We start from the raw sequence: 15,874 nt of genomic DNA, 5'->3' as shown, positions 1-15,874 counted from the left end.
TCGAAGCTTCTTGGGATGCTGCTCTGAGGTTGCAGCGTCATGTGATCATGTCACCTGGTACTGGATTCCATCTTGGACTACTAGCATTTTTCCACGGAGGGGGGGAAATCACACAGAGACAAAGGATTCCAGCCATATGTAAATCCTATTTTAGGCCAGGAATTGAGGTAACCAGGGTCGTTTCTTCACTGAATCGCTGCCCAAGATGAGTGCTAGGAACAGGGGATGACTGCTGGGGAAGGGAAGAACTGGACCCAGGCTAGAAGGTGTCTGGCCTATGAATATCTGGAATTCTAAGCTGCAAGCAAAAGAAGCTGGTCTTCAAGAATCTCTGCAACCTGCTTAAAACCACATTTCGGGAGAGAAATTACTTCTTGTAGCCAGTTTCTTTAGTGCATTAAGCTTAGTTTGTGTGTTTATTTGCTCAGTAATCTGCTTTGCTCTGTTTGCTCTCCCTTATAATCACTTCAAATCTGTTTTTGTGTAGTTAATAAACTTGTTTTTGTTTCCTATAAACCAGCCTGTGCAATTCATAACTGGGGGGCAAAAAGCTGAGCATACCTTCCTCCACACTGAGGGAGGGGGTGATTTTCACGAGCTTACACTCAACAGATTTGGGTACAGCACAAGACAATACAATTTTGGGTTTAGACTCCCGGGGGTGTGTGCACTTGAGTGCTGGGCAATCCCTGAACTGAGTCTTCCCATGCAGAGCTGTTCTCAGTGTCTGTGTCCTTTTGCAGCTGGGTGTTGCCTTACCTATGTGTGTGCTAGACGAGGCTTGAGGGCCTGGCTCAGCAGGACAGGGTGAGGGAGCCCAGGCTGGAGGAACAGACGGGCTCAGTGGGACCCCAGTACATCAGGTGGCACTCCGGGGGAGAGGGGACAACCTGTCACACCTATGAGTCTATAATTGTTACAATAACCTATTATCAGTTTAAAAGAGAGCTTTCCCCCTGTAACGGGGAATTTTATATACCGATACTGCAGCCTTGGAGGGCGTTACTATCTGTGCATCTACAAATAAACAATGGGATTTACTTGTAAAAAACTCAGTTCATATTTAAGTTCTGGGATCTATAGTCCTTGGTCCCTAGAAATTTTCATCAGAATTAACCAGAGATATATTGCACAGTGTACACAGCTTAACGGGTGATTCAATGACAGCAAATAAACAATCACAACAGCAGCAGTCAGTACATAGAGGCTGGTACCTTGTCAGATCCTGGGACCACTTCAAAGATACTGAGCTGGTTCCTCGTCTCCCTCATATAGCGTTCTTTTTCAGGACACATGTCTGGGCATGTTCCAACAAATGTTTTAGCTTTGCCTAGATCGGTCCTTTTTACTCGAGCTAAACAAGTGTTACACAAAAACAAGTGTTAAGCCCCCTGCTCGTTCATTTCCAGCTGATGTACATCACCCAGGTATAATCAAATCAGACTACAGCCCTAGGTATGCCATGTTTCAGCAGGAACCCAAACATCCACTCTATTATTTACTATTAGCAGAGTGGTGACAGTGCACTGTACTGAACAAACAGAGGGTAACACGGTCACTTTCTTAAGGAGCTTACAGTCTATAAAGATCATTCAGCCACAAACAGTGGGTGACATGACAGAGGAGTCCTCTGCTTCAGTGACTTTACATTTATCATTCCAGTGGTGGGCAACCTGCGGCCTGTGGGCTGCATATGGCCCATCAGGATAATCTGATTGCAGGCGGCGAGACATTTTGCTGACAATAACCGTTCACAGGCACGGCCCCCCCCGCAGCAACTGGGAGGGCCAGACTGCGACATATGGGGGGAAAAGGGGTAGAAGTACTCTGGACTAGTAGTTCTCAACCTTTCCATACTGCTGTACCCGTTTCAGGAGTCTGATTTGTCTTGTGTCCTGCAAGTTACACATCACTTAAAAACTACTTGCTTACAAAAATCAGACAAGTGTCACAGCACGCTATTACTGAAAAAGTGCTTACTTTCTCATTTACCATGTAATTATAAAATAAATCAATTGGAATACAAATATTGTACTTATACTGTAGTGTAAAGTATATAGAAACAAATCTATCTAAACAGATCAGTCCCTCTGACAGGAGGAGAAAACCATGCTATTTTATAGGCTGTTCTATGCAGCACACTCATCCACCATGGTATCTGAGCATCCAGAGTCTGACCTCTTTGGTTTCATACGCAGACATTACTCTCGTTTACCTGATTCGAGAGTCCCTTTCCAGCAGAAAAAAGATTTTAAATAATGTAAGCAGATTTCATAATACTTTATGGCCTAGTTTCTCTCCCTAGTAAATGACAGAGAGATTTTGTTGATCTCATCAGTCAGGGCTAATAAGAATTTAGCTAATACAAATGTACCAATGGGAAAAACTCTACAAAATTATAAAACAACATTCTAACATTTCAGACACGATATGTCATTTTTATCATAAACTAGTTTTATTAAATACAACAAAATAAATGAAAAATGAAGATAAAAGTTTACCATCTTGGGATCTGAGCTCAGGTATAATATTGTCATTTGAGTAGTTGACCTGGCCCCCCCAAAGATGCACCTTAATAGACGTTGAACTTCTAGATTTGTAGTATCTTATTTTAAACTTGGATTCTCAAGAGTGAAAAGTAGGATACGCAATTTGCTATGGCAGATCAAATCATTGGTCCATCAGGTCCTACCTCTAGTAGTGGCCAATACTGGATGCCATAGAAAAAGGCTACGTTTTGACAGAGAAAGAATTCCTTCCCAGTTCCTACAATTTGATAATCCTCATCTACACATGCATAATTACAAATGTTACCTTGTCGCATGATTTTATCCCTTTGGTCCAGAAGGCGATACTTGTCTTCAGAGGTCTCTGCCACTGAACCGATCAGGTTACTGAGAGAGGAGGCTGATACTGACAAACTCTCAGAGTTCTGTCCTTCAGTCCCAGAATCAAATGGGTCTGCCTCAAACTGCAGCGACTTTGTAAGAGCAGATTTCTTAGCTGGAGAACTAGAAATAAACAACAGATTTGATCAGTGATACACTACTGCACACTGTGAAAATAAAAGGGACTTCAAACCAAAGAGAATATAAATTTGCTTGGATTTCTACTCTTAATGTAGATCTCACTTTGTTGTCTAAAACGATTATGGAAATATGATGCTGTCAGCAATGTTATACTTCTGTACATTACAGTTATGACTGTCAATGCAGTCCTCAGTATTTAGACAACTCATTTACATAAATGCATAATTAATTTCAGTGGAAGTTATGTATCTAAATCCCCTAGACTGTTCTGAAAAAAATCTCAAATTTGGACAGCCATTGGACATAATATTTGCAGCAGGTTTATATCAGTATACAGTATGGTAGTCTGCATCTGTTCCTGCTCGTGATTAACCTTTTTGTATAATACTAAAGAACTAGAGAGTGTTTGGCTAGTCAAATCGCTTGACGGACTATTAGTCTTGAATAGATGGTATCTTACATGTTGGAATGCTACCCAGAAACACAACAGGTTGTTCCATTAGGACCATACTCCATACCAACACAAATATATCAAGAGACTATGAAAGGCCCAATCCTGCAAGCATTTTATAAGAGTTGATTATCTAACAATTGATTTTTATAAAAAATTAGGACAGTATTTACAACTGAGATTTATTTGCATGGTGAGCTTCAAATTTTAAAATGCAGCTAAGCAAAATGAACTGCCACAATCATTTAATGTACAACATTTTATTTTTCTCACCCCACAAAACACAGTGGTTGAAGGGATTTTGCTCTAATAGCTAAGGAAAATTCACCTTTGGGAAGAGAACAAGCTTGGAAAACTTCAGCAAGCTAATGGCTTGTGATCTTAACTATAGTGGTTGTTATCTAAGCCTATTACAACGAAAAGAACAGAAGAGCAGTTGCTTTATGGTCTCATAGCCAAAACACTGTGAGGCCCCATTGGGGAAAAAAGCTACAGATATATAACTTAACAGGCAAATTAAATAAGGCATCTTAAGATCCAAATCATGCATGAAATCAGAAGCGTTGCTGCATATACAGGGGAAAATTATCTGTTCAACATATGTCTCAACCTTCAAATTGTAACATGACCAATAAGCTCCTAACACACTCACATTCCAACTGGAATGAACAACAGCAAAGGTAAACAATAAATATACAATACAGTTAAAAGAACTTATCAGAAGTTGCAAACAAAACTGCCATGAATAAATGGGAACTTTAATTTTTTTTCTTGTTTATTCAATACAAAATGATTGTGGTTACTAGACATACATTCTGATAGGAAATCCTAGTCATGGAATAAAGGCTCTATCAGCCAGACTCTTAGAGAAATGAACATACCTTTTACTAGACAGGTTACTACTGGTGGAGGGTCTTATTAAAGATTTGCGAAGAGGGGAATGCTGATAGTTTTGCTCTTCTTTGCTTTGTCTCCCTTCATCTTCATCAACCTTCTTCTCCTTAGATGAAAATTCTCCCTTACTAAGACCTGAATAATATATCAGGTGAGGTCAGATACTTGCCAAATCATGCAACTGACATTTTAAAATGTACTTCTGGAAAAAATGTGTTCTAATTTGTTTTAATTTTATTTCCTTATGATTTTAGAAGTCACAGTCATATGAACTTACACAGTGTTTTCAAGCTATTTTGCATTAGATGATGTGTCATGCACAAATCCAATTCCACAATGTAGGACTAGGAAACTTATTGGTTCTGTTGCAGACTCACACAATGAGACACTACAACTCATACTGTTATGCAGTTCAATATAAAACGACAAAAGATTTATTTAGCAACAACTGTAGTTGTTTGGCAGATTGTCAGCAAATGTAAAGCCTGATCATCTGAATTTTGGATTTCCCAAATTTTGGATGTTTCCCAAATCAGAAATTTGTACAGATGTGAATTTTATCAGAAATTGTGATTATCGAAGTGTTTTGAATGTCTCCCAAGACTTTTAGATAATCAGGTTTAGCTGTACAGACTCATTCTCAGATGCACATGTTCCCAGAACTTAAATCTGAACTCTTGTGGAAAGCTGGGGCCATGTGCATGCTCTTTGGCAGCAGCACACATCTGGTATGTTAGCAGCTTGGTCTGCTAAAATGATCAGAAGTGAAATAATTTAAGATGAAGCTATTTTCATAATCAGGCTCCAAAGCTGACGTCATAATGAGATGAGCATGGGCAAGTAAGCACTCTCAGAGCTTCAAGAAGACAACACTGCAGTTTGCATTTGTTTTTTGTGGGGAAGTTTAGAGGTGTGGAATGAGGAGGCAATACTTTTAGTACTGGTGTTTGTCCCAGCATTACTCAAATACAGCCACCAGGAGCTTTTCTTGCAGTCTCAGCCTCCTGGGCAGTGGTTTGGAAGAGCGGGGGGCAAAGCAGTGGTCCCTCTCCAGGGGCCCCTAGCAATGGTTGGGCCCCTCCGAGCAGGAGTAGTGGGGTTGGGCTTCAGCCCTAGGGTGGCGGGCAGCAGACTCCAGCCATGTGGCTTCGGGCTCTGTCCCCAGACCCTGTTCCCTGGGTGTGGGGCTTTGGGCTCTGTTCCCTGGTTGTGTGGTGGTGAGCTCTGCCCCTGAGCTTATCCCATCATCTCCACCCCTCCTCCCCACCCCGCTTTCCCCACTGCCCCATTGCCCCTGGTGCCCGCTGCCTCTATACCCACCTCCCCATCCAGGGCTTAATTTGTTCCCGGACTTGCTGGGGCTGAGTAAGTCTGCTGTGAAAAGTGATATTAACAAACATACAAATATCACTTTTCACAGCAGATTTACGTAGCGCTAGCAAGTCTTAAAAAAACAAACAAAAAAAAAAAACAACAACCCAAAAGAGCAAAAGAAATAACAAGAAAAAAGACAAGAATGTTTAAAGCACCTTATTTGTGTTTCTATTCTGGTTTGGTCCAGTAGAGACTAGAGACAACTATACATTACTTATATTACTGAGTCTGCAAAAAAACAAACCTTACATAGATAAATTATAATGATTTGGACATGTATATGTGCATATTTGTTTGTTTTTTTCTAAAGTTAATTAAGTATTTTAGGAAAAATTGTCAGAGTGGCCACCAGCAAGAATTGGTGGCTGCACCATGAGGCCACCAAAAAATGTGTTGTGAGAAACCCCGTGCAGAGTACCATGTAGTGATACTCAGATCCTAGGTGGATGTTTACAATAAGGTTAACTAGACTAGAGTGTTTTGTTCCATGGAAACAAAGCTGACATGGGAGGTATACTTCCAAACTGGACCACCACCTGGGGGAGCTGTTCATTACAATTCATGTCTGACAGACCCATACAAATCTATGACATATAAACACTTATTTTAACTGAATACACTAGAAGAGAAAGACATAACTAAGTGACCAAAACATGAGGAAAGGAGGACAGGAAAGAAACTGAAGAAGTCAGCACCATGGCTCCTCATGTACCCTTACATCAAACATTAAATTCAGCAAGGGAGAGTGTATCTTCCCCAGAAGTCAGCTTTCCAGATGGTTCCTAGTTTGCAAGAATACTAGAAAGAGAAAACATCATCTCTTTTATTATGCAGATAGTTCTCAAATTAAAATTTTACCCAATCAATATACAAAGTTTATTTTGCAGCGTGAGGCTCTTGCTACTCATAAAACCACGTTAGGAACATTCACTACAGGTAGTGCCTAATTGCCTGGTTATCCATGGATGCTTTGTAAAGGCACTACAGCTTTTAGGTGGGACAGTTAAATTCAAGACCTACATTTAATCCTTAAGCGCAGGGTGGGGGGGGAGGTGAAGTAGGAGGACGGCAGATTAGATATCTAATAGGTAAGGCTACTTCACGGATATTTTTAGTAAAAGTCATGGACAGGTCATGGGCAGTAAACAAAAATTCACAGCCAGTGACCCATCCATGACTTTTACTATATACCCCTGACTAAAACTTGGTGGGACAGGGAGCACGGCCCTGGGGGCGCTACGGGTGCTTGGGGTAGGGGAGGGGTAAGGGTACTGCTGCAGGTGCTGGAGGGATTGGCAGGGCTGGGGCAGGTTCCCTCCCCAGCTCCTGGGAAGCGGAGATCTCCAGTTCGTAGCTCCACGTGCTGCCTCTGCTCCATCCCAAGCCCTGGTTCTGCAGCTCCCATTGGCTGGGAACCGCAGTCAATGGGAGCTGCGGGGGACAGCACCTGTGGACAGAGGCAGCACACAGAGCTAGGAACGGAGGGAGGAGAGTTCTTGTTGCTTTTTTGGAGAGACCTCCCCAAGTAAGCCCTGCCCTGCATCCCAATGCCCAGCCCTGAGCTCCTCAAAAAAACTCCTGCTGCTGCAGGGTGGGGGTCCCAATAGGGCCCCAGCAGCAACTGGTGCGACTGGTCCAGGGGCTGCTCGAGCTGCTCAGGCAACTCCCGGGCCAGCCGCACAGGCCCCTGCAGAAGTCACGGAGGTCATGGAAAGTCACAGAATCCGTGACTTCCATGACCTTCATGACAAACATGGAGTCTTAATAATAGGTGCTTGGAAGAAAACCACTCTCACTTAATGATCATTGTCTGATTAACAATTTTTGACTTTAAAAAGCTGAGGGTTAGCAGACACCACCAAGAATTGCTCTATTTTTGAATTATTACTCCAAGTACTGTGACAAAGTTCCTCCTCTACCTTGCGCTTATTGGCAGATTTGCTCACCTCAGTGATCTTCCCCACAGTTTGGGTCAACTCCTCCTGTGTCTGATCAGGAGTTGGGAGGTTTTGGGGGAGGGGGGGAACCCGGGCCCACCCTCTACTCCTGGTTCCAGCCCAGGGCCCTGTGGATTGCAGCTGTCTATAGTGCCTCTTGTAACAGCTGCATGACAGCTACAACTCTATAGGCTACTTCCCCATGGCCTCCTCCAAACACTTTCTTTATCCTCACCACAGCAGCTTCCCCCGGGGTCTGATAACGCTTGTACTCCTTAGTCCTCCAGCAGCACACCCTCTCACTCTCAGCTCCTTGTGCCTCTTGCTCCCAGCTCCTCACATGCACTTCCTCTCTTCTGGCTCCTCCCCCCCGACTGGAGTGAGCTCCTTTTTAAATCCAGGTGCCCTGATTAGTCTGCCTTGATTGGCTGCAGGTGTTCTAATCAGTTTGTCTGCCTGAATTGGTTCTAGCAGGTTCCTGATTACTCTAGTGCAGCCCCTGCTCTGGTCACTCAGGGAACAGAAAACTACTCAGCCAGTGACCAGTATATTTGCCCTCTGCAAGACTCCTGTACCCCACTGGCCTGGGGCTGTCACATATCCCTCCTCCCTGCTCAACATCAAGGGGTTGGGCAACTTGGGATGCCAGACAGTGCACACGTGACAAGCCATCGGCATTATCGTGACAGCTCCCTGCTCTGTGTTGCACACGGAACTGGAAAGGTTGAAGGGACAAGAACCAGCTGGTCACCCTTGTGTTCTTCTCCTTGTTCCGCTGCATCCATTGAAGAGGGGCATGGTCAGTCACGAGGACAAATCTGCACCCGAGCAAGTAGTAGCGCAATGCTTCCATGGCCCATTTTACGGCGAGGCACTCTCTCTCCATATTTTGTTCCCTCGGAAGGTGTTTCCTACTGAGGTAGAGAATTGGGTGTTCCTCCTCCCCGACCATCTGTGACAGAACAGCCCCCAACCCTACTTCCGATGCATCTGTCTGCAGGATAAATTCCTTGGTGAAATCAGGGACTATCAGTATGGGGTTACTGCAGAGGGCAGTCCGTAGGTCTGTGAATGTTTTCTCTGCTGCGTCAGACCATCTCACCAGATCAGCTCCACGGGCTTTCACTAGGTTTGTCAGGGGGCTTGCCCTTGTGGCATAGTGGGGGATAAATTGTCAGTAATACTCCACTACACCTAGGAATGCCGGGACTTCTTTCTTGCGACGTGGTCGGGGCCAATTTTGGATGGCCTCCAACTTGTTCACTTGGGGTTTTACCAGACCTTTTCTCACAATGTAGCCAAGATATTTGGCCTCTGTAAACCATACAGCGCATTTGGTAGGGTTTGCTGTAAGGCCAGCTCGCCTGACGGTATCAAGGACTGCCTCCATTTTCTCTAGGTGGGTTTCCCAGTCTGGGTATGAATGACCACATCGTCCAAGTAGGCAGCAGCATAACTGTTATGCGGGTGTAACAGCTTGTCCATGAGTCGCTGGAAAGTAGATGGGGCCCCATGCAGTCCAAAAGGGAGGACAGTATATTGAAAAAGACCCTCTGGTGTAGAGAACGCAGTCTTTTCCTTTGCGTCTTCTGCAAAGGGAATCTGCCAGTACCCCTTTGTCAAGTCTAGGGTAGTCAAGTACCGGGCATTCCCCAGACGATCCACTAGCTCATCTATGCGAGGTATGGGGTACGTGTCGAACTGGGATACTTCGTTTAGTTGCCGGAAGTCGTTTCACAACCTTGTGGTGCCATCAGGTTTGGGCACCAGCACGACTGGGCTGGACCACTGACTGTGGGATTCATCGCTGATCCCCAACTCCAGCATTTTTTTTTTACTTCTGCTTTTATTTCCTCCCTTTTGGCCGCTGGCACCCGATAGGGCCTCATTGTTATTCTGGCCCCAGGGTTCGTGACGGCGTGGTGATATGTCTCGGTTGTTCGACCTGGTTTTGTCAAGAACACATCTTGGTTCCGGAAGATCATCTCAGACACCTTATTCTTCTGGTCTGGTGTTAAATCGGGAGACACTCATCTGTTTGGAAGGCTTGTTTTCCTGGATAGTTATCCATGCCTCTTGTGCATGCCAGGGTTTCAGAAGGTTGATGTGATAAATCTGTTCTTGTTTTCAGCGTCCTGGCTGCCGCACCTTATAGGTTACTTCCCCCTCAGGTTCAACCACCTCACAGGGCCCCTGCCATTGGGCCAGAAGCTTGCTTTATGCCGTGGGTACCAACACCATCACCCGATCCCCTGGTTGGAACTGTCGGACTTTTGCCTGGTGATTGTAATAGGTTATCTGGGCCTCCTGTGCCTTTTCCAAATGTTCCCGTACAATAGAGGTGACACGGACTATCTGGTCTTGCATCTGTATTACATGTTCTATTATATTTCTCCCCTCATTGGGTTCCTCTTCCCAAATCTCTTTGGCGATATCTAGTATGCCACGGGGGTGACGTCCGTATAATAACTTGAAAGGGGAAAACCCAGTCGAGGCCTGAGGTACCTCCCAGATAGCGAACATAAGGTAGGGCAGTAGGGTGTCCCAATCCTTCCCATCCCGACTTACCACCTTCCGTATCATAACCTTGAGGGTTCGGTTAAACCTTTCTACCAACCCATCAGTCTGCGGATGGTAGACTGACGTTCTCAAGGTATGTATATGAAGCAGCATACAGAGGTCCTTCATTAGCTTTGACATAAATGGGGTTCCTTGGTCTGTTAATATCTCCTTTGGTAGTCCCACTCGGGCAAAGATCCCCACCAGCTCTTTGGCTATCGTTTTAGAGGCTGTGTTCTGCAGGGGGATGGCTTCTGGGTAGCGAGTAGCATAGTCCAAAACAACAAGTATATATTGGTGGCCTCGAGCCATCTTCTCCAGGGGTCCCACTAGGTCCATGGCTATTCGCTCAAAGAGGACCTCTATGATGAGAAGGGGTACTAAAGGTGCCCTCAGGTGGGGACGAGGACTGTGCAGCTGACACTCCAGGCAGAACGCACAGTACCTCCGCACTTCTGCATATACTCCAGGCCGAAGAACCGTCGTAGGACTCATGCCAGGGTCTTCTCTACCCCCAAGTGCCCCCCAAAAAGATGATTATGAGCAAGACTTAATACAGCGTTCTGGTGTTTTTGAGGTACTAAGCTTTGCTGTACCTTCTGCCCCTGTACTGGTGCAACCCAGTATAAGAGATTCTTCTTCATTATGAAATAGGGTCCTGGTCCCTGGGTTCTCCCTTCCACGGGGACCCCATCTATTTCAGTCACCTCCTTTCTAATGTTGTCGTACCTTGATTCTTCAGCCTGGTCCCGTCCAAAATTTCCTCTTCCGGGGTTAATCTGCCCAAGATCTAGGGGCCCAGTCTCTGTTGCCTCTACTGGTTCAGAAGCATTAGGGTGGGGGTCAGACTCAGGTGCTTCTCCCTCCTGGGTGGCCTTCTTTTCAGCTGCTCGGGTCTGCCTACCTACAAGAGCGACCCTCTGGCTTTGGGCCAGTATTTCGGTTCCCAAGACCTTGGCTGCCCTCCTTTCCCTTTTCGACTTTCTACCCTGTCTGGGAATGGAAAATAAATCTGGGGATATTTCAGAGAAGACTGGGGGTTGACAGTCTACTGTGGAGGACTCACTAACTTCAGGGTTCCCCTCTTTCTCCAATCCTCCTACTGGGAGTAAGTCTTCAAACCCTGGGAAGTCCCTCCCTATTAGTACAGCATATGGGAGTTTAGGGACTACACCTGCTGCTACCTCAGTAGTGTTCCCCTGAATCTGTAGTTTTACTGGGATGGTGGGGTAATAACCAACTGTCCCATGGACGTGTGTTATCCCTGTATGCTTAGCCCACAGTAGCTGACTACACTTCACAAGCTTCCCTGAGACAAGTGTGATAGCACTCCCCGAATCAACCAGTGCCGTGGTCTCTACCCAGTTTAGCTTTACTGAGCTGGTATACATATGTGGGGTTAGTGAGACCCCCACAAGGTGGATTAGGGAGCATGGGTCTGCCCAGTTCCCCAGGTTACACTGCATCGGCTCCTCAGCATTGGGACACTGTGCAGCTATATGTCCTCACTCCCCGCAGGCATAACATCTATATGGAGCCCTAGGCATTCCCTGGTCTCTTGGTTTGGGCAGTCTAACATCACGATCCTCTTCTCCCTCAGTGCTCTGACTCTTCATGGCTTCTGGTGGACCTTCAGCCCCTCTCTTTTTCCACCTGTGATCCCCTGGTTGCCCAGTCACTCGAGCTCTAGGGCCTGGTGCTGCTAGTTTAACCCGGGGTGCCTCTTCCTTAACTGGTCGGGTCAGCTCCCTCGCTGGCCGGGTCAGCTTCTTCGCCTCTCTACCAGTGCAACCTCATCATAGGTGGAGGATTAATTCTGGCTTACTCAAGCACGAAGATCTGGCGGTAGCCCCCTCATGTATCGGTCGATGACCAGAACCTCTAGTATCTCTTCCGGACTCCGGGATTCCGTTCGCAACCACTTTCGTGGAGATGGGTGAGGTCACACAATTGGGACCGTGAGGTTTTGTTTTCCTGGTACCTCCACTCGTGATACCATTGGGCCTGCACTGCAGTCGTTACCCCAGAACTGGCCAGGATCTCTGCTTTCAGCTGGGGGTAGTCTGCTGCAGCCTCTTCAGGCAGATCATAGTAGGCCTTCTGGGCCTTCCCACACAGGTATGGGGCAAGGATGCCAGACCACTGATCTCAAGGCCAGGCCTCCTGTAGGGCTATCCTCTCAAAGGCCAGAAGGTATGCATCTACATCATCCCCCTGCGTCATTTTCTACAGCCAATCGCTGGCCCGTATGATCTGCATCCCATCATGGCCGCGGTTCAGCTCTGTAAGGGTCTTTACCTGGTTTACCAGTTCCCGCAACATAGCCTAGTCTTGAGAAGCCTGGTCCATCAGCAGGCGATTAGTCTCTTGTTGCAGCCGGACTGCCTCCTGTGGGGCAGCTGCCTGGACACGGGTAGCCTCCTGCTGGGCCGCCGTAGCTTGTATCAATGCCCTCACTAAGTTATCCATTGTGGTGGGGAAACCCTCCCCCCCCCCCTTTTTTTTTTTTTAAATCACTCTCCTTCTGCTGCATTGTGCACACCAAAATCCCACTCCTGACACCAGTTGTGACAAAGTTCCTCCTCTACCTTGGTGGGTCCTGTGCTTATTGGCAGATTTGCTCACCTCAGTGATCTTCCCCACAGTTTGGGTCAACTCCTCCTGTGTCTGATCAGGAGTTGGGAGGTTTGGGGGGACCCGGGCCCACCCTCTACTCCTGGTTCCAGCCCAGGGCCCTGTGGATTGCAGCTGTCTATAGTGCCTCTTGTAACAGCTACATGACAGCTACACCTCTCTGGGCTACTTCCCCATGGCCTCCTCCAAACACCTTCTTTAACCTTCCTCCTGGTGTCTGATAATGCTTGTACTCCTTAGTCCTCCAGCAGCACAGCCTCTCACTCTCAGCTCCTTGTGCCTCTTGCTCCCAGCTCCTCACACGCACTTCCTCTCTTCTGGCTCCCCCCTGCCTGACTGGAGTGAGCTCCTTTTTAAATCCAGGTGCCCTGATTAGCCTGCCTTGATTGGCTGCAGGTGTTCTAATCAGTTTGTCTGCCTGAATTGGTTCTAGCAGGTTCCTGATTACTCTAGTGCAGCCCCTGCTCTGGTCACTCAGGGAACAGAAAACTACTCAGTCAGTGACCAGTATATTTGCCCTCTGCAAGACTCCTGTACCCCACTGGCCTGGGTCTGTCACAGTACATTCATCTTATTTTCTTACAAACAGACTGCAAAAATCAGATGCTGTACATAAGCACAGCCTTTGCATTTGGTGCCCATCACAAAGGGAGAAACAACCATAGAAACAGTGTTTTACTTCTGGAGCCAAATTCCAATCTGGTGCAAACAGGTGCCACACCACTGAAATCAACTGATTGTCACCCTCTTGTATCATGCCTAAAAGAAACACAGAAAATAAAAGCTCACTTGTTCTCTTCTTATGCCAAAATGTTACTATATCTTTGTGTAACCCTTTTGCCTTCTTCCTTGCCTGAGCAGCAGAGGCCTGAAAAAAAGCATGCAATACCAGGGACAATTAGCATCGGAACACAATGTAAAGAAGCCTACACAGCATATACAAAGATATCTTTGCTTATTTCATTGGGAGTTCAACCATCTCCCTAGATGTCACTAAAAGCCCGAATGCCATTTGTGGCAAGCAGACTGCCCCAGCAGAAAATTGCCTTGTGGTGGTGGTCACATAAAGCTGAGTTCTGTAGTACACTAATAAGGATCGTATCAGGCTGATAGCTCTCGAGACTGAAGGCCTCTTTTTAACCACAGAACAGGTACAGCATGTGCTAGCAACATAGTCTTCCCCATGCTGTCCCATCAATATACCCCAATCCTGATCTGATGGGATCATCTTTAGTGGTTAGAATACAGTCTCGTCTCCAGATGTTGATTTGTTAGACCAGAAATCCGTTAACTCCACCACAGTGAATGGCTGTACACATCCCAAACATACGTCTAGATACTACACATCTATTTTTAAAATTTACATTAAATACTCACATGATCAGAAAAGTAAATAATAGCCAGTTTTTTGCTGCGCCTGGTAAGGACACGCTGGACTTTCGTCTGTCCAAAATGCTTCTTGAGCACATTTGTGTCATTAAGGTAGTCGGGGATATTTTTGCACTGGATTACTGTGAGTTCACTTGGCGATAAGCCACCAAGACTGTCCATACTCTCGCTGCTTCGATTTCGACGTGAAGGAGTCACAACAGCAGAATCTGTGGTTGAAAGTGTTGAGAGTGTGGTTTCTTATTTTGGATCTCAAGAAAGTAGATGTTAAATCAGAAGTTTGCATTAAGCAGGGGTACTGACACCTGCAGCACTTATTTACACTGTGGATTAGTTAATGAAAACACTAAAATTATTCAATGTTAAGATTGAAATTTTGAATTAGCAAAGCAAGGAAATTAAACATTCTCATGGCAACTTTAACTAGCCCCCTGTAACGAAGAGTCCTTTATTACAACTGGCAAAGTGTGCAATTATATATTTTAAAAATATTGTTCAGCTATGTGGAGCCATGAGAATGGACTATGCAATACACAATCACATACAGCTAGTTATGAAGTGAGATTAAATAAATTAAGACGTAAACAGGTTCTCTTGTGCATATGTAAAGACAAAAAACTAACAAAATGAAATGTATATTTCATAAAAAAGCTACGTTAAAAGAGCATTAAGACTGCAGAGTGAAGCACTCAACATCCAGGAAATGTTAGGCAGCCTTACATCCCACTGTTAGTATACATTATGATGTAGTCCTCTTTACAAAAAGCCACAATACTGAAGAAGGCAGTGGAGGAGAAGAAAGCGGGGAAGGGAAGAAGAGAGACAGAATAAGGAATGAGATGGGGAGGTTTGCAAAGGAGGAAATCAAGACATCTCTGAATTTCCAGGGAAGCTTGGGGGTGTCAGGGTAGGAGGGGATGGAAAGGTTACACAGAATTACTATATAAACATTTAGAAAGTGCCAATCATCAGGTGCCAGTGCAAAGGTTAAGACGGGGTTCTCAACCAGGGGTCCAGGGCCCCCTGGGGGGCTGCAGGCAGGTTTCAGGGGGTCCTCCAAGCATTGCTAGCATTAGACTCGCTAGGACCCAGGGCAGAAAGCTGAAGCCTTGCCGCATGAGACTCCAGCCCGGGGCCCCCTAACCCTGGCACCCAGGGCTGAAGCCGAAGTCTGAGCAACTTAGCTTCGCGGTGCCCCCTGTGGCATGGGGCCCCAGGCATTTGCCCTACTTGCTACCCCCTAATGCCAGCCCTGGCTTTTATATGCATGTCATAAACATAGCGATAAGGGTAGCATAAAATCTCTCTTTGGCAGCTGTACTGAATCACTTTACCTGTAAGGGGTTAAGTAGCTCAAATCATGTAGTCGGCACCTGACCAGAAGGACCAATGAGGAAAGAAGATACTTTCAAATTGGTCAGAGAAGAGCTGTTTGTGGCTGTCATTGTGTTGTTCCCTCTCCAGACAGAGAGAGAAGCCAAGCAGGGACAATATCTCCTGAAAATATACCTGGAATGATCCATCTCAAATTACAAAAATTGTAAGTAGGCAAGGAAATGCATTAGGTTCTCTCTTGTTTGGGCTTGTGAATTTTCCTGTGCTACAAA

General features: G+C 45.8%; 1 protein-coding gene across 3 annotated transcripts in view; it reads right to left on the bottom strand.

Annotated features, from left to right (window-relative positions):
- MCM3AP (minichromosome maintenance complex component 3 associated protein) overlaps positions 1-15,874 on the bottom strand; it is an 81,937-nt gene that overhangs the window by 58,464 nt on the left and 7,599 nt on the right. For all 3 annotated transcript variants that reach the window (XM_050916467.1, XM_050916465.1, XM_050916466.1), the window contains exons 3-7: positions 14,256-14,476; positions 13,668-13,746; positions 4,362-4,509; positions 2,815-3,011; positions 1,215-1,354 (exon numbers count right to left, since the gene is read on the bottom strand). In XM_050916467.1, the coding sequence (XP_050772424.1) occupies positions 1,215-1,354; positions 2,815-3,011; positions 4,362-4,509; positions 13,668-13,746; positions 14,256-14,476 (785 nt within the window). The remainder of the gene's footprint in view (positions 1-1,214; positions 1,355-2,814; positions 3,012-4,361; positions 4,510-13,667; positions 13,747-14,255; positions 14,477-15,874) is intronic.

Source organism: Gopherus flavomarginatus, chromosome 10 (assembly GCF_025201925.1).
Source record: "Gopherus flavomarginatus isolate rGopFla2 chromosome 10, rGopFla2.mat.asm, whole genome shotgun sequence".
NCBI lineage: Eukaryota > Metazoa > Chordata > Testudines > Testudinidae > Gopherus > Gopherus flavomarginatus.
The sequence above is the reverse complement of the archived record's forward strand: the minus strand, read 5'-3'. Positions and strand labels throughout refer to the sequence as shown.